The sequence below is a fragment of the Biomphalaria glabrata genome, chromosome 11 (genome assembly GCF_947242115.1).
Source record: "Biomphalaria glabrata chromosome 11, xgBioGlab47.1, whole genome shotgun sequence".
Lineage (NCBI taxonomy): Eukaryota > Metazoa > Mollusca > Gastropoda > Planorbidae > Biomphalaria > Biomphalaria glabrata.
The window spans coordinates 39,257,397-39,280,535 of NC_074721.1; the positions used below are offsets into that span (position 1 = coordinate 39,257,397).

At 38.7% G+C, this 23,139-nt stretch overlaps 1 protein-coding gene across 1 annotated transcript; it reads left to right on the plus strand.

Moving 5' to 3' along the window:
* The first annotated feature begins 325 nt into the window (after positions 1-325).
* On the plus strand, positions 326-21,477 carry LOC106054964 (uncharacterized). The gene is made up of 2 exons (XM_056045593.1): positions 326-1,321; positions 21,358-21,477. Exons 1-2 carry the CDS (start codon positions 326-328, stop codon positions 21,475-21,477), a joined length of 1,116 nt encoding a protein of 371 aa, XP_055901568.1.
* Positions 21,478-23,139: the final 1,662 nt, after the last annotated feature.

Sequence of the window (23,139 nt, forward strand, 5' to 3'; positions counted from 1 at the left end):
GGTCTAAACTGCCCTCGCCCACGAAAGAAGAAAGCTGAGATGGTAGCTATGACGAAAGCTGAGATGGTTGCTATGACGAAAGCTGAGATGGTAGCTATGACGAAAGCTGAGATGGTAGTTAAGAAGAAAGCTGAGATGGTAGATAAGACGAAAGCTGGGATGGTAGCTGAGACGAAGGTGAGATGGTAGATAAGAAGAAAGCTGAGATGGTAGATAAGAAGAAAGCTGAGATGGTAGCTATGACGAAAGCTGAGATGGTAGATAAGAAGAAAGCTGAGATGGTAGCTATGACGAAAGTGAGAAGGTAGCTACGACGAAAGCTGAGATGGTAGATAAGAAGAAAGCTGAGATGGTAGATAAGAAGAAAGCTGATATGGTAGATAAAACGAAAGCTGAGATGGTAGATAAGAAGAAAACTGAGATGGTAGCTATGACGAAAGCTGAGATGGTAGCTATGACGAAAGTTGAGATGGTAGATATGAAGAAAGCTGAGATGGTAGATAAGAAGAAAGCTGAGATGGTAGCTATGACGACAGCTGAGATGGTAGCTACGACGAAAGCTGAGATGGTAGATAAGAAGAAAACTGAGATGGTAGCTATGACAAAAGCTGAGATGGTAGCTATGACGAAAGTTGAGATGGTAGATATGAAGAAAGCTGAGATGGTAGATAAGAAGAAAACTGAGATGGTAGCTGAGACGAAAGCTGAGATGGTAGATAAGAAGAAAGCTGAGATTGTAGATAAGAAGAAAGCTGAGATGGTAGCTATGACGACAGCTGAGATGGTAGCTACGACGAAAGCTGAGATGGTAGCTATGACAAAAGCTGAGATGGTAGATAAGAAGAAATCGGAGATTCTAGTTAAGAAGAAAGCTGAGATGGTAGCTATGACAAAAGCTGAGATGGTAGATAAGAAGAAATCTGAGATGCTAGTTAAGAAGAAAGCTGAGATGGTAAATAAGAAGAAAGCTGAGATGGCAGATAAGAAGAAAGCTGAGATGGTAGTTAAGAAGAAAGCTGAGATGGTAGATAAGAAGAAAGCTGAGATGGTAGCTATGACAAAAGCTGAGATGGTAGATAAGAAGAAATCTGAGATGCTAGTTAAGATGAAAGCTGAGATGGTAAATAAGAAGAAAGCTGAGATGGCAGATAAGAAGAAAGCTGAGATGGTTGCTATGACGAAAGCTGAGATGATAGATAAGAAGAAAGCTGAGATGGTAGATAAGAAGAAAGCTGTGATGGTAGATAAGAAAGCGGAGATGGTAGATAAGAAGAAAGCTGAGAGGGTAGATAAGAAGAAAGCTGAGATGGTAGCTGAGATGGTACTACTAAGAAGAAAACTGATTGTTGACTATTTTCTATATTTGTCTTTTATCTTTTCGTTTTCATCGGGACAATTAATCATCATCATCATCATCACCATCATCATCACCATCATCATCATCATCATCATCACCATCATCATCATCATCATCATCATCATCATCATCATCATCACCACCACCATCATCATCATCACCATCATCATCATCATCATCATCATCATCATCATCATCATCATCATCATCATCATCATCACCATCATCATAATCATTATCATCATCATCACCATCATCATCATCATCATCATCATCAAACTCCATTTGAGTGGGGGCTTGAGAGGCTCAAATTCTCTCTTGCAAAAGCCCAGGACATAAGCCCTGCTGTCTTGCGTAGTGTATACATGTCACCATACAGGTGGAGAAATTTTGGTTTTCCAGACCTGTCGAGACGGAGATCGGGGCAATAAACATCCTTATTATCTCTAGCTCCGTTTTCGTCGAGTTGCTTGCCCCTGAGTTATTACGCTATTTTGTCACACATCAGACAGATGTCTACTCTAAAGTAGAGATGGGAATCGAACCCAACTTTTAAAGTTCGGGTTCGGTTCGGTTCGGTCAGATTTAAGTTCGAGTTCGGTTCGGTTCGATGACGAGTATAGTTCGGGTTCGGTTCGGTTCGGTCAGGTCTAAAGTTCGGGTTCGGCTCGGTTCGATGTTATGAAATTATGTAATAGCAAAATTAAGTTATAAGGTTTAATTCAATTTATTAGTTAAAACTTTTTTATTTGAATTTTTACATAAAACAAATACTTTGCAATATATAATAGGCCTATGGGCAATACTTTTGCCAAAATAATGTTGCCTACATACATTTAAAGCGTTGTAAAAATTTCTTAATGGAGATAGTTAATGGAGATAAATGAACATGCGGCAGGTTTTCGCTCAAGTCGGCAAGTGGTTTAATTCAGGGCGTGACTCGGCGCTAAGCGAATTATTTAAAAAGGCTAATATCGATGTGCTTTCTTTCAGAACGCACTATTCATCATAATAAAAAAAAAGTCGAGGGCCATATTAAATCTAATAATAAAGAGGCAGACCTGGCCAATATAATTATGCAAGGGACATTCTAGGTAGGCCTACATATTGCGCACGTACTTCTATAATGGGCGTGATCTTTTTAAAGAAATAATCTTCGTGTAAAGACGTCTCTATCGAGGATTTTTTCACACATAAGTCGTCACTATTATAAATTGCAATATACGGAAGAAATTCGACTATTCTGAGACAAAAAAAAAATGCAAAAGAATCACACTAGCGGGGATGTTTTAAAATGTTTTCTTCAAAACGTTTTGACCCATATTGTGCATACGCGCCTCGCAAAAAGCAGTATACAGTTGACAAGGTCTTATTAGAAGATAAAATGACATCTCCACTTAATATATTTTAATTTTTAAACATGTAATTATACTAATATTCAGATAAGTTACAATAAAAATAAAACTTTTTTTTCGATGCCCCCTTTCTTTGTTAGTTGGTCGTTGGTTTGTCGCTTACGAACAGCTAGTACAATTGAACCAATATAGGCGTTTTATATTTTTACCGGTAAGGATAGTATAGATGGACTTATTATGGTCCGACAGTTACGCTGGGCAGGGCACGTATCCCGTATGGGAGACGAACGTATGCCAGAGGGAGTCTTTTTTTTTTGGTGAGCTAAAAGGTGGTCGACGTTACAGAGGCGCCCCACGGAAACGCTTCAAAGACCAGCTTAGGCGTCAACTTTCCTTGGCTGACATAGAAGAGAGCACCTGGTCATATGCGGTCTTAGAACGAGTCAGTTGGAGTTCACTCCCGAAGGCCGCGGGATACACATTTGAGACCAAAAGAAAATCCGCTGCCGAGGACAAACTCAGACGCGAAAAGAAAAACTAAATCGACCACCTGCGAACAATGGTTATGCTTGCCCTGGATGTGGCAAAATATGTAGGTCACAGCTGGGCCTGCGCAGCCATGGGAAAAACTGCATTCCTCACTAATCTTCGGGCTCGAAGACAAGCCTTATAATAATATATAAACTTAATAAACTTTAAAATAAAGTTCTTATGTGAACAACTAAATATAGCCTAACTGTTATTACAATATTCACATATTTAACTTGAGATAGAGGTGTAATATTAATGAAATATACTGATATTTAAACAAAATCTAGGTCACCACAAAACAACGTCTTTACTCTTTCATGTCTTAAGATTGTCTGCCGTTTCACATTTGCATTACGCTAATTTCATCATCCTTAATTCATAAACACCAATCAATCGCTTAACCTCTTCTTACCGCCACCAGAAAAAACACACACACACTTTATGACACCCTTTTTTGTCAAGAAGTTGCATCTCCCCATCCCCCAATTCAAGGTACTAACCATTCCCACCCACGGGAGAGGACCCAAAGTTTGAGAAACGCTGCATTAAAAATACTGATGATCAATAATGCAAAACAGAATAATAGTAAAAAATATTCAGGGGCGTAGATAGGGATTTTTCATCAGTTGGGGGCCCGGGAGGGGCTGGACGTCTTTGGGGGCCCCTGCATTTTGCGTAATATTGAATATTTATTGTAAAAAACACTAATTTGGGGGCCCGGGGGGATTTCACATTTCTCACCCTCCTCTCCCTTTCTTGCTACGCCACTGATAATATTCCAATATAGAATACTTCACAATTTTGTAAAAATAAATCACTTAATAGAAGATAATTAAAATTTATTTTAAACTAGAACACAAATGAACTTATTTATATCTACACTCTCTAATCGGCAAAAAATATTCTACTCTCAACTAACAGCCATCTCAAATAAAAGTGACAATATTTTAATGTCAACTTTCTACTTACTAGGAACTTGAATCTAGATCTAGATCTAATTAGAGGGCGCCTATTCGACTCAAAACCAATATTGCAAACAGCCCGCGAAAATTCAAGGTTAGGGGAGAGTACGGAAAAACCCATGGGAATCAAAGCGAGCCGCTTTTTTTTTTCAAAATACCACCACCACCCCCTCGCAAGTTTTCAAAGTATAATGGAATCATTAGAATTTAAATAAAATATTTAAGTAATTTTTTTTTAAAACCCAAAATATAAAAAGGGATGTAAAAATTGCAAAATTAGTTCGGTTAAGAAAAGGAGGGTTCGTTCGGTTCGGTTCGTACCAAGCAGTTTCAAAGTTCGGGTTCGGTTCGGTTCGGTCATAAGTGAGGTTCGAGTTCGGTTCGTTCGGTTCGGGTTCGGTTCGTTTCCCATCTCTACTCTAAAGGCACATCTAACATATATTTATAGTTTTAAAGCAGCTTATCTTGTGCTATATTTTACAGAGGCTCCTTCAAAAGAGAAGATAATTACGTCCTACGCGTATCTATTTGTTAGTCGTGCAAGTTAATGAGAGACTATGCAAAGTCGTTGGTTTTACTGGCTGATTCAGGCAACCCGTTTATCTCAAGGTGTTATGGAACAAGAAGCACTTGTACAAATTCGTCCTAGCTTAAGGAATAAGAAATGTGCCTTTATGTTTATGCCCTTCTGTTTTAAAATGCATTTATCATTTCAACATTGCAAAAACTATCGTAATAATATACACGGTTAAAGCAGCAATTAAACCCCATGATGACCTGCTAACTATCGTAAAAAAAAAACGCAAGCTAAAAATTTATGGCCATATTACAAGATCCTCGGGGCTCGTAAAGACCTTCCCTCAGGGAACAGTACCAGGAAAAAGAAGAAGAGGCAGACAGAGAAAGCGATGGGAGGACAACATTAAAGAATGGACGGGCCTGACATTGAAAGAGGTTCTAACTAATGCAAAATACAGAGAGGAATGGAGAAAGACGGTTGACAAATCTTGCATGGTGCCCCAACGGTCCAACAGACTAAGGCAGGGGTTCTCAACCCGTGGGTCGCGACGCCCATGAGGGTCGACTGACGATTTGCCAGGGGTCGCCTAAGACCATTGAAATATGGATTGTTTTTATCTATTCTTCTATTGCTGTATGGGTGTGTGCGAGGGGGGGGGGGTCGCAGCATAGTGGGGGGTTGTAAAAAGGGGTTGCCGAGCTTAAAAGATTGAGAACCGCTGGACTAAGGGTTAGGTAAAGGTAAAAAAAATAAGAACTTTTACTCTAAGTTATTGGACAAAGTCTTCGTCAGAGCTTGCCAGGTGTCTTTTAACGGAGCCGAATGTTGCCAAATTGTCTTTTCTGTGCACATTTTTATTGTATTTAAAATATCGAGAGGGTTTGTTGTTGTTTTTTTAAAGTGTATATCAACTCTGTCTGTCTGTCTGTCTGTCTGGTAAAAGCTCTGTACACGTTATTTCTCCCACACTCATTCTAGGATCAAGTTGAAACTTTAAATACTTATTTATTATATCTAACAAAACATGAAAAATTTTTAAAAAATTAATCAATTAATAATTAATTGATGGTAATCAATTATTTTGTTTGATATCGATTAAAGGGGAAAACTTCTACATTATTCAGTTGTAAGTGCTGAGTTCTTCCCCTAAGATAAGCTTTGTTTTTTATAAAAGGATTCTTCTATTTTTGCTTGTTTTTTTGTGGCGCTTCAATCTAACCGAATATGAGAGTGTTGTGAAATTATGTCTAGAGATAATCGACACTATATTTAAATCTGGCAGCTAATGTCTTCGGAGAGGTCGCAAGACACGTATTTGAGACGCAAAAAAGAACCAGCTCTGTGGACAGGTGCATTAGACAAATACAAAATGGACCACCGGAGGACAACGACTTTTTCAGCTTCGGGTGTGGCAAAATATGTAGGTTGTAACTAGGTTTACGTTGTCATTGGAAATACTGTCCTCATTCTTTGCCATGCGTATGACGAATAGCGCGGTTACTGGAGATGCTATATTTAGATACTGTATATTGATACTCAGAGGGTAACCTACCTTGTGCATATTTTTCAATAGATGTACGTACAACAAAACTTTTTGTAGGAGGAATTACTTTATTTACATCTATACTAAGTTGTTATTTTTTGTTTTTTTTAATACTTTTATTAGCACAATACTTAAGCTCTCTAAAGCCATTGACCATTTATACTTTCCCAGTAAGAGATAACAAGAAAAAAAAATACTTTAAACAAAAAAAAATTATTAAGTGTAACTGAATAGATTAGTTTGGATCAGTCATGTCATTACATTTGTAATAGATCTAGACTACCAAGAATAAATGTGTACGATTACAAATATTTTTACCAATTATTATTGATTAGCGCAGTGGTGCCCAAAATACGGCCCGCGGGCTAGATTCATGCTTTAGCTTTCTTAATGCACCTTGATCTTATCACTCGTCTGGACCAGTTGGGAAAGGGGGAGGGGGGGGGGGAAAGAATGGGGGTATCTGGGTCACTGTGTAAATGTTACCGTGATCGCTTTTAAAGGCATTTTATTTTTAAAAATGCACGATTTGAATTCGAGCTCAAGCCTCCTCGGGCCAACACACTAACCACTGTGCCAGCGAGGTGCTTATGAATATTTAAGGTTCATAGTTATCTATTATTTTTGTTACCCAATTCTCTACACAAATTATACAAGGAACTAATTAAGCTTATACCCCCACATCTGTCTATTACAATTTATTACCAAACAAAATAATTAATTACCAATAGTTAATTAACTAATTGGTTAATTTTTTTTTATTGATTATTGATTTCGTAGGAATAAGAAACAATAGTGCAAAATTTCAACTTGATCTTAGAATGGGTGTGGGAGGAATGACATTCACAAACTTTTTACCAGAGTTTATGATAAGCTTTGTAAAAACTTTAAGCAGCTTATGAGTTCAAATATTGTGAACGAGGCGCTGACATTGACCTTGATCTCAGCTTCCGGGTGTGGCTATGTCACAGATACGTAAACAGATCTATGAACGCAACAAGGAAAACTACAGCGCCACCTGCAAAGATTATGGCTATAAATATTACAACAATCTCTATCATTCTCCACATTCTCTTCCACCCCACCGCCTATCCCCTTTTTTTAAAAAAGTCTTTCGGGGTTTTTTTCTTTTTAAAAGAAATTTTTTTTTCCTTTTCTTTTGTGAGAGAGAGAGAGAGAGAGAGTGAGAGAGATCGAATTTAAAAAAAATGGCCCGGATGCATTCTCTGTTAAATGAATACGCAGACGTAGACAAAGACATCTTTTCAACACTCGGCGAGACCGTAAGCGAAGAACAAAGCTTCGGGCTGGATCACGGACTTAGTTAACTGAAGGAGAAATGAAAGAAACCGTCCTTTTATGACTTCACTTTCGGATTCATCCGACCATTTCAGTTGTCGTAAAGACACACGTGACTTTTGGGGAATTCACTTCTGCTTGAATACGCGTCCGTTTGTTTGCCGTCAAATAGCAGGATGCGTTGAAACACGAGAAAATGGAGTGGACCGATCCCCACAGGACGGTATACAATATGTTCAGTGCGCGGGGGCTAACTCGAGGGGGGCCCTGGGAGACACTTAGCGAAATCTTAGACCGTAACCACTCCTAGGATTTGATTTAGATGTCGCTATCAAAAGGTTCAATGTCGTAAAATTGCACCTTGTTTTAGATTCATCTTATGGGTGAAGAGAGAAAAAAAAAAAAGGCTACGGTAGAATTATCTTCTGAGAAATCAAGGCGGATCCTGGGGGGACGGTAGGGGGGATCGCCCGCCCCACTCGACGGAGAATGTCGACACATAGAATGCAAGAAAAAAAATATTCGTTTGTGTCTGTGTGTGTTTATATATAGGTTTATGGTTTACTTAGTTATAAGTGAGAGTTTTGAAAAATTTCTGGATACGGAGAACTATCATTTTTAAACCATGTATGAATGTAAAGCATGGAATGGGTTGCCTGAGCTAGCCAGAAAAACCAGTGACTTGGCAGAATTTAAGTCATTGGTTAATATGCATGACTAAATGCATGACGCGTAGGACGTAATCATCTTCTTTTTTTGAAGTAACGTCTGTATTATATAAGATAAGAAGATAAGCCTTGCATGAGAACATAAGACTATATTAAGTCAATGCGTAATGCTTTTACAGTGTTGAAAAATGCAAAGCAAAATAGTATATGGTTTTATTTGTTAAAATTCGCTTATCGATAATTGCGTACTTTGCACACCAAAAGGATTCTATTGATAGATTTGCATCCCTGTATCCGATAGATTTGCATCCCTGTATCCGATAGATTTGCATCCCTGTATCCGATAGATTTGCATCCCTGTATCCGATAGATTTGCATCCCTGTATCCGATAGATTTGCATCCCTGTATCCGATAGATTTGAATCCCTGTATCCGATAGATTTGCATCCCTGTATCCGATAGATTTGCATCCCTGTATCCGATAGATTTGCATCCCTGTATCCGATAGATTTGCATCCCTGTATCCGATAGATTTGCATCCCTGTATCCGATAGATTTGCATCCCTGTATCCAATCGCCTTCAGGGAACAGTACCAGGCAAAAGAAGAAGAGGCAGACAGAAAAAGCGATGGGAGGACAACATTAAAGAATGGACAGGCCTGCCATTGAGAGAGGTTCTAAACAAGGCAAAAAAAAGGGAGGAATGGAGAAAGACGGTCGACAAATCTTGCCTGGTGCCCCAACGGTCCAACAGACTAAGGGATAGGTAAAAAAAAAAAAAAATCCAATCGCCAATACTTTTAGAACTCGCCGGCAAAAAACAACAATTTTGTTCAATGTTTTTTTGATATTCGTAATCGTGAAAAAGACGATTCCATTTAATAATGATTAAAACGATGTATTAATTATGTTTAGGGCGCTACAACATAAAAGAATGGACGGGCCTTTCTCTGAAAGAGAATATACACATGGCAAAGTACAGGAATGGAGAAAGGCAGACGAAAAATCTTGTGTGGGGCCCCAACGGTCCAACAGACTCAGGGATAGGTGAAGGAGCATGTGGTGAGGACGCTTTATTGTAAGATCACCGCTGCCAACTAAAAAAACAAAAAAGTACATTGTGCTAATAGCGAAAAGAGCTTTGAAATAAAGATTTTACTTTGCTTTAAAGTGCAAAAATGATAATCAGATTTGGAGATTGTCAAAAATGGCAGAAACACTTACAAATAGCTAACGATTTACTGTATCCGGTGTGCTGTGTAAACAAGGCGTAGCTAGGAATTTTTCCATCATTTGGGGGGCCCGGGGGGGTTGACCTCTTTAAGGGCCCCTGCATTGTGACATTAAACATCGTGACATGAGATAATGGCGTAATACTTGGTATTGAATTTAAGACAAAAAAAAAACGAACACTCAGTTGGGGGCCCCCCCTCAAGTGGGGGGCAGGGGGTTTTCAAATTCCCCCCCCCCCGTCCGATCCTTTCACCATAGCTACGCCACTGTATGTAAAGGGAGCGTTGATATGCTATGTTTCTTAAAAGGTACTAGATTATTTCTGTTTAGTCTTGCAGGATCAAATATTCTAAGCTTTTCTGTTGTATAGCAGAATATAGTTTCAATTAAAAAAAGTAGCATTATACTTTCACTCTCTTTCAAACTTAAAACAAATAGACATTTAATTAGCTGTAATAAAGGAGTGTTGATACGAAGATCAACTGCTTCCCATTGTGATATTGTTACAATTACGCGCAATTCTTTTTTATATGGTTAGCAACAGTGAAGTCTAATTTAACAACTTTGGCATTGTTTAGCTTATAGGAAAAATCCCCAACATACATTTAAAAAAAAACCTAGATAATATTAATCAATATTTCCTATATTCTGTAAAATTGAATTAAAATTAAATTATTGCTTTTATATAGCGCTACTTTCGTGCTTATAGCAAGCTCACAGCATTATGGTTCAATCTCATTTGTGGGCCAGTGGGGGGGAGGGAGTATCTGGGAGAAGGTTTTCCGTGCTGCCTTTAGGCGCTCAGTACCTCGAGACCCCTTCATAGATAGCCAAGCTATGCCAAGCTCAAGCGCAGGCCTACGCGGCCTCTCGACCATGCTTCCCACTAAGGTCCATCACCAGAAATACTAAAATAGTGGGTAATCTCTAATTAAAAGACCTCCATCTATTTAAAAAAAATGCTTAAATTGATACTTAAAGATATCTCAAGGGAATAGAAAACGTTTATTTTGGTTTTTAAATGGCGGCTTTCTTTTTGTAACAAGACATGATGCGCAACTGCAATGCACTCGTTGCCCTTAGCAACCGTTCCCGAAGTTGTAAATGCCAATAAAAAGCCATAAGGTAAATGTTGAAAAAAAAAAAAAAATAGGAGGGGGGGGGGGCAACACTGCTGACCTAACTGTCACCTAACTGAGCAATATATTGTTCGTCCCTTTACTCCTAACCCTGCGCCGACCACACGTATGATTTTATAGACGAATATAAATACTTCATTTCTGAGATTATTATAATATTTCTTATAAATAGCGAGGGGTAGGGGAGAAAGTATTGTGCTTAAAAAAAAAAAAAAAAAAAAAAAAAAAAAAAAGAAGCTCATATAGCTTTAGAATACCTAGCTTATCCACATTTCCTGTAGCGAGAAGACTAGAAATACTTTATTTCTATTTTCAAATTTCCCATAGCAGTTTTTATTTTACCCCCGCTATGTGAGATCTTGTACATTGAAGTTACCTTAGAAAGGGCATGCGCGTGACATCAGGAAGCTCATAAATATTTGCTTTTGACAACATGAGCATGGTCTATGGGAGACCACTTCAAAATAGAACAAGCCACTTGATCTGCTATTGACAATCAGAAAATATACATGTACATGGCTGTATATCCAAATGTTTGACCTGCAGCCGCGCTGGCTATTTCTAAGTAAAACGACACCCTAAAAATCTTTTAGAGGTAGCACACTTGGGTTAGCTACAGCAAAAAATAAACCAGTTGTATGCCGCGAACAGGTTTAGATAATAATAATAAGGCTTGTCTTCGAGTGAGAAATGCAATATTTCCCGTGGCGCAGCCCCAGCTGTGACCTACATATTTTGCCACATCCAGGGCAAGCACAATCATTGTCCGTAGGTGGTCGATTTAGATTTTCTTTTCGCCGTCTGCGTATGTCCTCGGTAGAGAATTTTCTTTTGGTCTCAAATGTGTATCTCGCGGCCTTCGTGAGTGACCTCCAGCTGTCTCGTTCTGAGGCCGCATGCAACCAGGTGCTCTCTTCTATGTCAGCCAAGGAAAGTTGACGCCTAAGCTGGTCTTTGAAGCGTTCCCGTGGGGCGCCTCTATTACGTCGACCACCTTTTACCTCACCAAAAAAGACAGCCCTTGGCATACGTTCGTCTCCCATACGGGATAAGTGCCCTACCCAGCGTAACTGTCGGACCCTAAAAAAGTCCCTCTATACTGTCCATACCGGCGTTGGCAAGGACATCGCTGTTTGTAGTGCGGTCCTGACACCGTATGTCCATCGTTGGTGGAAGCGCTCAAGAAGTCTTAGTTGTTTACTGTATAGTTTAGATTAGGGGTTCTCAACCTGTGGGTCGCGACCCCCTTGGGGGTCGATTGACGATTTGCCAGGGGTCGCCTAAGATCATCGAAAAATATGGATTGTTATTGTCTTCTCTTCTATTTCTGTATGTGTGTTGGGGGGGGTGGGGTCGCGGCAGAGTAGGGGATTGTAAAAAGGGGTCGCCGAGCTTAAAAGGTTGAGAACCGCTGGTTTAGATAAAACAGGATGCTAAAGTGTGGTGCTTTCATATGCACAATGTAGGTCGAAGAGTTGAATGTCAAGACTTCAAGCAAAGTTTCTCCAGAGCTAAAATCGCGGCTTGGGGAGAAGGGAAAACAAGAAAAAAAAGGGGGTGGAGGGAGGGGGCGAAGACAATTTTTTTTTCAAGGGACACAATCTCTCTGTTGTATTTACATTATAGCTCAATTTATAGATACACTTTTTTTTCAACTTGCTCAGGTAAGTTATTATATTATACCGATTTTTTACAAAGCTTATATCAACTCAATCTGTCTGTCTGGCAAAAAGTGTGTACATGTTATTTCTCCCACAACCCATTCTCGGATTAAGCTGAAATTTCGCACAATTATTCATTGGCATGAGCAAGACACGAATCGTTAAATAAAAAGTGGCAAATTAGACAATCTATTACTGGTAATTCATTATATTATTTTGTTTAATTGTTTAATTAAACTAATACTTCAGTATTCACATATGTGGCTAAATTTGTTGTGTTTGGTCCCCTTAAATTACTGTTAACACTAGTTCTCTCTCACGCATTCTCCGATCAAGTTGATACTTTAAACAATTATTTATGGTACCAAACATAACGTGAATCAATGAGTGAAAATATTCAATTAGTCAATAAACTATTGGTAATTAATTATTTTGTTTGAAATCGAATAAGGGAAATAACTTGTACATTATTGGTACATTATTGGTAGATGTAGTTTTAATGTCGAGACTCTTTTTAATATTTTGCTTGTTAAATTTTCAAATTAAAATGATTAATCCTCGACATGTAACCCATCTTTAGTGAACGGCTTTTTGCTACGATGGGGTGTGTGCTGCGGGAAAATGCATTTCTTAAACTCAAAATACAGGAAATCGTTTGTCCCTTGTGTGTTGCCGCGGGTGTATTGTTCTCTCTAAACTCTTACATATATTTTTAAATTTATTGTTATAGTTTAAGTTAATATGGTATAAAATATTTTTAATATAAAGTTCCTCCAGCAAACTCGATGACGATCATTTCTGTCATCCAAGGAGCTTGGGAGCTCAGTTCAGCTTTTCACCAAGCTTATATCAACTCACTCTGTCTGTCTGTCTGTCTGTCTGGGAAATGTTTGTACACGTTACGTCTACCACACTCATTCTCGGATCAAGTTGAAATTTGCATAATTATTTCTTGTACCTGTCAAAATAAGAATCAATTTTAAAAAAAGTAACCAATTAGTTAATTAACTATTGGCAATTATTTTGTTTTGGTATCGAACAAGGGAAAGAACTTGTACTAGATAGGATGTCGTGTAACCAGTGCAACATTCAACTACCTTTATTTTCCTCAACGAAATTCAGGTACCCATTAGTGTTAGGTGGCCTCATAATCCGGAAATTTAAAATCCCAGATTCGAACACGGGGCCTCTGGGTTCGGAAGCCAAGCGCTTTACCATTCAGCCACCACGACCCCGTATTCTTATGTATAGCGAAATAACTTTTTAAATGCTATAGGTCAGCGTGACATTATGACGATAATGTCAAGGACGATAGATGGACAGTAACAATAAATTTTCTATAACTTTATCGATTTCAGAATATAATAATAAGGCTTGTGTTCGAGTCGGAAGATCAATGAGGAGTGCAATATTTCCCGTGGCTACGCAGCCCCAGCTGTGACCTACATACTTTGCCACATACAGATTATCTTTTCGCCGTCTACGTCTGTCGATGTAACCAAATTTGTGTGTAGGCCATGGACAGGGTTTGTGTGTAGACCCTTTGTGTAGCTCCTGGGCAAGATTTGTGTAGGTCCTGGGCAAGATTTGTGTAGGTCCTGGGCAAGATTTGTGTGTAAACCCTGGGCAAGATTTGTGTAGGTCCTGGGCAAGATTTGTATAGGTCCTGGGTAGGATTTGTGTGTAGACCCTGGGCAGGATTTGTGTAGGTCCTGGGCAAGAGTTGTGTGTAGACTGTAGACCCTGGGCAAGATTTGTGTGTAGACCCTTGGCAGGATTTGTGTAGGTCCTGGGCAAGAGTTGTGTGTAGACTGTAGACTCTGGGCAAGATTTGTGTGTAGACCCTGGGCAGGATTTATGTAGGTCCTGGGCAAGAGTTGTGTGTAGACCCTGGGCAGGATTTGTGTAGGTCCTGGGCAAGAGTTGTGTGTAGACTGTAGACCCTGGGCAAGATATGTGTGTAGACCCTTGGCAGGATTTGTGTAGGTCCTGGGCAAGAGTTGTGTGTAGACTGTAGACTCTGGGCAAGATTTGTGTGTAGACCCTGGGCAGGATTTATGTAGGTCCTGGGCAAGAGTTGTGTGTAGACCCTGGGCAAGATTTGTGTAGGTCCTGGGCAAGAGTTGTGTGTAGACTATAGACCCTGGGCAGGATTTGTGTAGGTCCTGGGCAGGATTTGTGTGTAGACCCTGGGCAGGATTTGTGTAGGTCCTGGGCAAGAGTTGTGTGTAGACTGTAGACCCTGGAATGGATTTGTGTAGGTCCTGGGCAAGAGTTGTGTGTAGACTGTAGACCCTGGGCAGGATTTGTGTAGGTCCTGTGCAGGATTTGTGTGTAGATCCTGGGCAAGATTTGTGTAGGTCCTGGGCAAGATTTGTGTAGGTCCTGTGCAGGATTTGTGTGTAGACCCTGGGCAGGATTTGTGTAGGTCCTGGGCAAGATTTGTGTAGGTCCTGGGCAAGAGTTGTGTAGGTCCTGGGCAAGATTTGTGTGTAGGTCCTGGGCAAGATTTGTGTGTAGACCCTGGGCAGGATTTGTGTAGGTCCTGTGCAGGATTGGTGTGTAGGTCCTGGGCAAGATTTGTGTGTAGGTCCTGGGCAAGAGTTGTGTGTAGACCCTGGGCAGGATTTGTGTAGGTCCTGTGCAGGATTTGTGTGTAGACCCTGGGCAAGATTTGTGTAGGTCCTGGGCAAGATTTGTGTAGGTCCTGAGCAAGATTTGTGTAGGTCCTGGGCAAGATTTGTGTAGGTCCTGGGCAAGAGTTGTGTAGGTCCTGGGCAAGATTTGTGTAGGTCCTGGTCAAGATTTGTGTAGGTCCTGGGCAAGAGTTGTGTAGGTCCTGGACAAGATTTGTGTAGGTCCTGGGCAAGATTTGTGTAGGTCCTGGGCAAGATTTGTGTAGGTCCTGGGCAAGATTTGTGTAGGTCCTGGTCAAGATTTGTGTAGGTCCTTGGCAAGATTTGTGTAGGTCCTGGGCAAGATTTGTGTAGGTCCTGGGCAAGAGTTGTGTGTAGACCCTGGGCAAGATTTGTGTAGGTCCTGGGCAAGAGTTGTGTAGGTCCTGGGCAAGATTTGTGTGTAGACCCTGGGCAAGATTTGTGTGTAGACCCTGGGCAAGATTTGTGTAGGTCCTGGGCAAGATTTGTGTGTAGACCCTGGGCAGGATTTGTGTAGGTCCTGGGCAAGAGTTGTGTGTAGACCCTGGGCAAGATTTGTGTAGGTCCTGGGCAAGATTTGTGTAGGTCCTGGGCAAGAGTTGTGTGTAGACCCTGGGCAAGATTTGTGTAGGTCCTGGGCAAGATTTGTGTGTAGACCCTGGGCAGGATTTGTGTAGGTCCTGGGCAAGAGTTGTGTAGACTGTAGACCCTGGAATGGATTTGTGTAGGTCCTGGGCAAGAGTTGTGTGTAGACCCTGGGCAATATTTGTGTAGGTCCTGGGCAAGAGTTGTGTGTAGACCCCTACCCTCTTCAGGCTTACTAAATTCGCTTAATATAAAAAGATGTAAAAAAAAAAAATACCATGTTTCTGAACATAATTACATCCTAGCCCAAACCTCCCGCAGACGTAGGGGGGGGGTGGGGGTGGGGGTGAGATGGCAGCGGGCATGTTTCGAACTCAGTGCAATCTAGACTCTAAAGCACATACCAGAAGACAAGGCAGCGATACAGTAAAATTGTTTGGTTACTGTTCCAATTAAGATTTAGAAACAAGAAATGAAAATAAGTAATATTAATGTAATGATATTGATTACAGAGTAGTTGCTCTCTAGTTTAATAAGTCATGTGGAAGGGGCGGAAGGGGGGGAGGGGGGAGGAATAATTTGAACGTATTTTATTGCATCCGAAATAGATTCGCAAATCAATAGTATTGATCTGTAACGGTAGCAAGGCATAGAAAGTATTGTTGAGCTGTGGCCAGAGGGCTCAAAGGCGATTTCATCTTTTGTTGATGTGCAGCTGAAACTATTATAAGAACAAGATGGCGGAATATAACTTCAAAATGACGTCACGAAGGATTGAAATTCGAACCGCTTCCATCACGTGTTGATGTCTAGCTAAAACAATAAATAATATAAAATAAACAATAACGTATCCTCGAGTGTTTTTTTTTTTCACTTTATTTAGACTTTTCACTTTGAGTAGACTTTTCACTATATTTAGACTTTTCACTTTGAGTAGACTTTTCACTTTATTTAGACTTTTCACTTTGAGTAGACTTTTCACTTTGAGCAGACATTTCACTTTGTGTAGACTTTTCACTTTGAGCAGACATTTCACTTTGTGTAGACTTTTCACTTTGAGCAGACATTTCACTTTGTGTAGACTTTTCACTTTATTTAGACCTTTCACTTTGTTTAGACTTTTCACTTTGTGTAAATTCGATAATTTGTGAAGGTCGTCCTCTCCAGTTTTCATCAACATCTACATCAACATCTACCCGAATGAAGCCTAATCTATTTCGTGACACTTTGAGACTAGGTTAAGATAGTAACGAAATAGGATAGATGGGAAGTATACTCTGGTGTGAATACAACATCATTACAATACAGTGAATTCAACATCATTACAATACATTCAATTTAACATCATTACAATACAGTGAATACAACATTATTACAATACATTCAATACAACATCATTACAATACAGTGAATACAACATCATTACAATACAGTGAATACAACATCATTACAATACATTCAATTTAACATCATTACAATACAGTGAATACAACATCATTACAATACATTCAATACAACATCATTACAATACAGTGAATACAACATCATTACAATACATTCAATACAACATCATTACAATACAGTGAATACAACATCATTACAATACATTCAATTTAACATCATTACAATACAGTGAATACAACATCATTACAATACAGTGAATACAACATTATTACAATACATTCAATACAACATCATTACAATACATTCAATATAACATCATTACAATACAGTGAATACAACATCATTACAAAACAGTGAATACAACATCATTACAATACATTCAATACAACATCATTACAATACATTCAATACAACATCATTACAATACATTCAATACAACATCATTACAATACATTCAATACAACATCATTACAATAAATACTCAGCGCAGTTATCTCACCCATGCTATTCGTTACAGATCACGCAAATAATGAGTTACTTCTCTTGTTTTGATCGTTTTACATGTCTTAGATGTTCCTTAAAAAGTTAACAGTATTACAAACTTTCCGCAGGACGGCGTGGGACTTGAAAAAAAATGTTTGTAAAATGTTTTACATGTTTCGGATGTTCCTTCAGAGTTGAAGATAATTACTTCCTAATCCAAACCTCCCGCAGGACGACGGGGGATGGGAGCGGGCACAGAACCATCGAGACAACATTCCAGAGCGCAGCCATATTGTCTTTTAACTGCCTAGCAACAGTAAATAAAACATTCATTCAAACATATTCTAAGAAATGGGAACGTACAATCATTTACTCCAAAGTTAAAAAAAAAAAAAAAAAAGAAAACTGTCGCAATCAATGGTTTAAAATTTTTTCCTTTTTTTTTCAAATGTTTGCCGCTTACTCAGTCAAGCGTAGCCTTGGACTCCAAATCAAAGGCGCCAATTTCACACGTGAGATGATTAAAGAAGTCGTCTGCTGCACTTGCGTTCAACTCGTGTAACATTTTAACTCAGTTCAAGTTCTTAGCTTTCTTTCAGTGTTGCTGAGTCTTGCTATGACTACAGAAAGGTAAAAGGCTGATATAAGACATATACGTTATTCATTGGTTCTTAGGGTCAGTGCCGGAGCTTAGAATGCGGAGGCGCTGGTCATAATTTCAAGACCCGTTTCTACTAACGAATTCTATTGGACATTTTGACGATGAACTAAAAAATGTCAAGGACGCTAAATCTCCTAAAATTGAACTTCCGTGTCAACTAAATAAAAAAGAATTGAGCTATAGGTCTAATTGTACCATTTTCGCAATGCCTGGGAGTTAATCTTCATATTACCGCTAGTTGGTTCCTTTTTTTTTTTTTTTTTTTTTTTTTTTTAAATAAGTTTTAAGTCAAAGAGTAAAAGTTTAAGAGGTAAAAGTAAAGTTCCTATTTCAGACCTTATGATCTATAGGGCAAATGATGTTAAGATCATCTGTTTCTGTGGCCTACAGTTAACGAGAGTGTCATGTGGCCAGCACAACGACCACAGCCGTCTTTACTTTTCCCCAACTAAAGTCAGGTACCCATTAGAGCCGGGTGGACTCAGAGGCGCCCAAAGATTCCGAAATTAAAAATTCCGGTCTTCACCAGGATTCGAACCCCAGGGACGCAAGAAGCCAAGCGCTCTACCTCTCAGCCACTGCGCCTCTCAAAAGTCTAATGATCCCTTTATATTGCCTTTGTTTTATTTTTTTAAGTATTTCTTTTTTTTGCTTGTTACAATGTCGAGAGGGAGGGGGGGGGCGGAAATCGTTCACGTTATTTCTCCCACTTCCCATTTTAAGTCACGTCAAGTTGCACAATTATTCTTTGCCACTAACTAACCACGAATCGATCGAAAAAAATTATCATCTAGTCGTAATTGAAATAAGCCTTGTGTAGAGAATTAGTCCATCGCTTACAAATTTGAAACTAGCCTTGTGTAGAGAATTAGTCCATCGCTTACAAATTCGAAACTAGCCTTGTGTAGAGAATTAGTCCATCGCTTACAAATTCGAAACTAGCCTTGTGTAGAGAATTAGTCCATCGCTTACAAATTCGAAACTAGCCTTGTGTAGAGAATTAGTCCATCGCTTACAAATTTGAAACTAGCCTTGTGTAGAGAATTAGTCCATCGCTTACAAATTTGAAACTAGCCTTGTGTAGAGAATTAGTCCATCGCTTACAAATTTGAAACTAGCCTTGTGTAGAGAATTAGTCCATCGCTTACAAATTTGAAACTAACAAAAAGCTACACTAAAACCTTATATTTTTTACAAGCACTTGGCTAACAGTTTAGATCGGCACTACTAAAACCTCCCAGATACTCCCTTCATTCTTCTCCTCTTTCCCCCGGGGGGGGGGGGGCTACATTAGATCGTAGCGCATTAAGCAAGCTAAATGCATGAAATTGCGCTAAACAAAAACAATGGGTAAAAATATTTCCAATCGCACAGATTTATAATTGTTAGTCTGGATCTATTAACAATTAATTACATGATTTATTCAAAATAATAAAAGTTTTTTTTTTAAGCTATTATTATATTTCACTTGTTCTCTCCTTATTGTAGGTATGCTTCAATGCTCTAAGAGTATTAACGCGATATTTTGGCATTGATGGTCCATTGCATCAGTGGATTAAGGATTTTCTGATAGGGAGAGAACAAACTGTAATAATAAATGGCTCTAAACAACACCAATAACAGTTAACTCAGGTGTACCTCAAGGAACAGTCTTAGATTTACTACTATTTTTAATTTACATAAATGAATGACCAAATTGCATTAGTTCAGGAACAAAAGCCAGATTATTTGCAGACGATTGCGTAACATATAGAACAATAAAAACAACACAAAGATAGAGAAATAGAAATTTTATAAAGAGAATTAGATGAAATGGGAATCACATTGGAGCTTGTCTTTCCGCCCAGAAAAAAAATGTCAGTTTTTAAGAGTAACAAAAAAACTAAAACAAATAAATTCAACTTATCTTGAAAAAACAAGATGACTACGTCCTACGCGTCATGCATTTAGTCATGCATGTTAACCACTGACTTAAATTCTGCCAAGTCACTGGTTTTCCTGGCTAGCTCAGGCAACCCATTCCATGCTCTAATAGCACTAGGGAAGAAGGAGCATTTGTACAAATTTGTCCTAGCATATGGGACGAGGAATGTGCCTTTATCTTTGTGTCTTTCAGAGTGTTTTATTAGGTCAGTTAAGTTTTATTAGTGTACGTTCTACAAAAGTCAGTAAAGTTTTATTAGCCTAATGTCTAAATTGTGGTTACACTTTACAACTAACAACGTGTTAATTTGTCGCTCTATTGACTATCGATCAGTTAATAGTTCTTATTGGTTTAGTTTATGGTATTTGCCACTCATCGATCTGTCTTTCATCTATAATTAGTCTCATTATGTTTATCATCGATTAAGTCATCACTCTTGATTTGTAAAGCCTCTTGGTCTTCGATCATTTGATTGTATGTGTAAGTATTAGAATATGCTGCCGATTGATCTGGGTTGGGGGGGGGGAGAGAGACTCCAAGTTAATACAATATTGTGGCAGAGAAATACAATATAAAACACAAGAAAAAAAAAAGGGAAAAGGTGCGAACTGATTGGGAGAGTGCCGTGACGAATTAAAGACATTGGACATCGATCTACAGACTGTTGATGCCCTTAGGCCTTTTTATAAGGCGGCGTAGCCAATCAATAGAAATCACCATATAAATAGAAGAAAAATCCATGGGTCGACACAGAAATCCAGAAAGTTGAGAGACCTTGTTAAACTGATCCATCAATCGTGATGTGGTTGAGTTCTAAACCAAGGGAGGAGGGTTTGCTGGACGAAAGGGAGAGAAGCGGAAGAGAAGTGTAACAATCAGCAGACGACTTCTTTGAAAAACCTTGAAACGTTTCTTAAAACTGGGTCTATTGTTGAGAATTTGACACTGATTTGCTGCTAAATGTAAGACAAGCAGAAATCACGTTGGCTGAGTAAATTATTCATGAAAAAAAAAAGGCTTTTAAAATATTTTGAATGATTTTTTTTTCATGTAGAACATTTCATCGTAGACTGCTGTTGTCCTTATTATGCCTTTAAAGATAAACAAAAATTATGATTAAGTAATCTGCTATTTGTTTCGTTAAAATATATCTAAAATTTTGACAAAGTCTCTGAGCATAAAATAATCACATTCTACTATTACTACTATTGCAAGGTAAAAAAAAAACAAGCAAATAAATATCTAGAAGGAAAGTCCGTAATTTATAAGATACAATAACAAAGATTTTGGAAAATTTAGAAAATAATTGTTACTTTCTGACTATTTTTTAAGAAATTTAAAAACATGAAAGCTTTTTTTTGTATTATGCCCTCAGGGTATTAAATTAGGTTCAAGTAAGTGGCGTGTCTTTGTGCCGTGGCATGTGCCAACTGAACGCTGGGGCAACGCTTTGATGAATGTGGTGACACAATTGGAGAATGACGTCAGAAAGTAGAGAAGCGTGTCGCCATTATTGATTGTGATGTTGTTTTTCTTTTAAGATTTTTTGTTTGTTTGTAGGCTTTATATAAATCTATAAATTTATTCTGTTTAAAAATAAATGAACATAAGGGGATTTGTTTATGTAAATATTGCCACTTATCAGAATATATGTGTCACAGGCAAAGTTTGGATATAATGCTCTAGCCTCCTTAGTCGTAGTACAACAATGGTTCATCGCGAAGTTAGTCACATAGAGTACTGGGCATTAGCTAGAAGAGATAGACTTGGTATTAAGTGAGATACAGACTTGGCATTAAGTGAGATACAGACTTGGCATTAAGTGAGATACAGACTTGGCATTAAGTGAATACAGACTTGGCATTAAGTGAGATACAGACTTGGCATTAAGTGAATACAGACTTGGCATTAAGTGAGATACAGACTTGGCATTAAGTGAGATACGAACTTGGCATAAGCTAAGTGAGATACAGACTTGGCATTAAGTGAGATACATACTTGGCATAAGCTAATTGAGATACAGACTTGGCATAAGCGAAGTGAGATACAGACTTGGCATTAAGTGAGATACATACTTGGCATAAGCGAAGTGAGATACAGACTTGGCATAAGCGAAGTGAGATACAGACTTGGCATTAAGTGAGATAGAGACTTGGCATTAAGTGAGATACAGACTTGGCATAAGCTAAGTGAGATAGAGACTTGGCATTAAGTGAGATACAGACTTGGCATAAGCTAATTGAGATACACACTTGGCATAAGCTAAGTGAGATAAAGACTTTGCATAAGCGAAGTGAGATAAAGACTGGGAATTGAGATAAAGACTTGGCATTAAGTGAGATACAGACTTGGCATTAGCTAAGTAAGATAAAGACTTTGTATAAGCGAAGTGAGATACAGACTTGGCATTAAGTGAGATACAGACTTGGCATTAGCTAAGTAAGATAAGAGACTGGACATTAACTCAGTGAGATAAAAGACTGGACATTAACTCAGTGAGATAAAAGACTGGACATTAACTAAGTGAGATAAAAGACTGGACATTAACTCAATGAGATAAAAGACTGAACATTAACTCAGTGAGATAAAAGACTGGACATTAACTCAGTGAGATAAAAGACTGGACATTAACTCAGTGAGATAAAAGACTGGACATTAACTCAGTGAGATAAAAGACTGGACATTAACTCAATGAGATAAAAGACTGGACATTAACTCAGTGAGATAAAAGACTGGACATTAACTAAGATCCAAACCTAACGTCCACACAGCAGTTCCCACCTCCCCACAGAAACTGGATACACACGATACAAGCTGTGATCAGCAGCAGACACCTGTCAGGATGTAGCACTGTGTGCTGTAAGCTGCCCAAGGGTCATCGTTGCCTGATTTTTGTTATGGACTCCCGAAACCTTTCAACTATTTGGGTTAATATTTTTGTTGTTTTTTTTGCCCATCGGCACAATTTAGGCCATGTGCCCCAACTAATTGGGTATAATTTAACTGTTTGGGTATAACCATGAGACAATAGAGGTCTGGATTTGTTCTGTATGTATTTTGGACATATGTTGTAGCCCTTACGCTTGTGGCACTAAGTGATATTTACTATGGGCTTATTACACGTACACATTCAATATCTACATCTCTTACAGGCTTG

Coding starts and splice junctions, on each gene's coding strand:
- LOC106054964 (XM_056045593.1), top strand. CDS start 326: ATGGTAGATAAGAAGAAAGCTGAGATGGTAGATAAGAAGAAAGCTGAT. Junction 1,322..21,357: donor CTGAGATGGTAGCTGAGATG/GTACTACTAAGA, acceptor TTATGCCCTCAG/GGTATTAAATTAGGTTCAAG.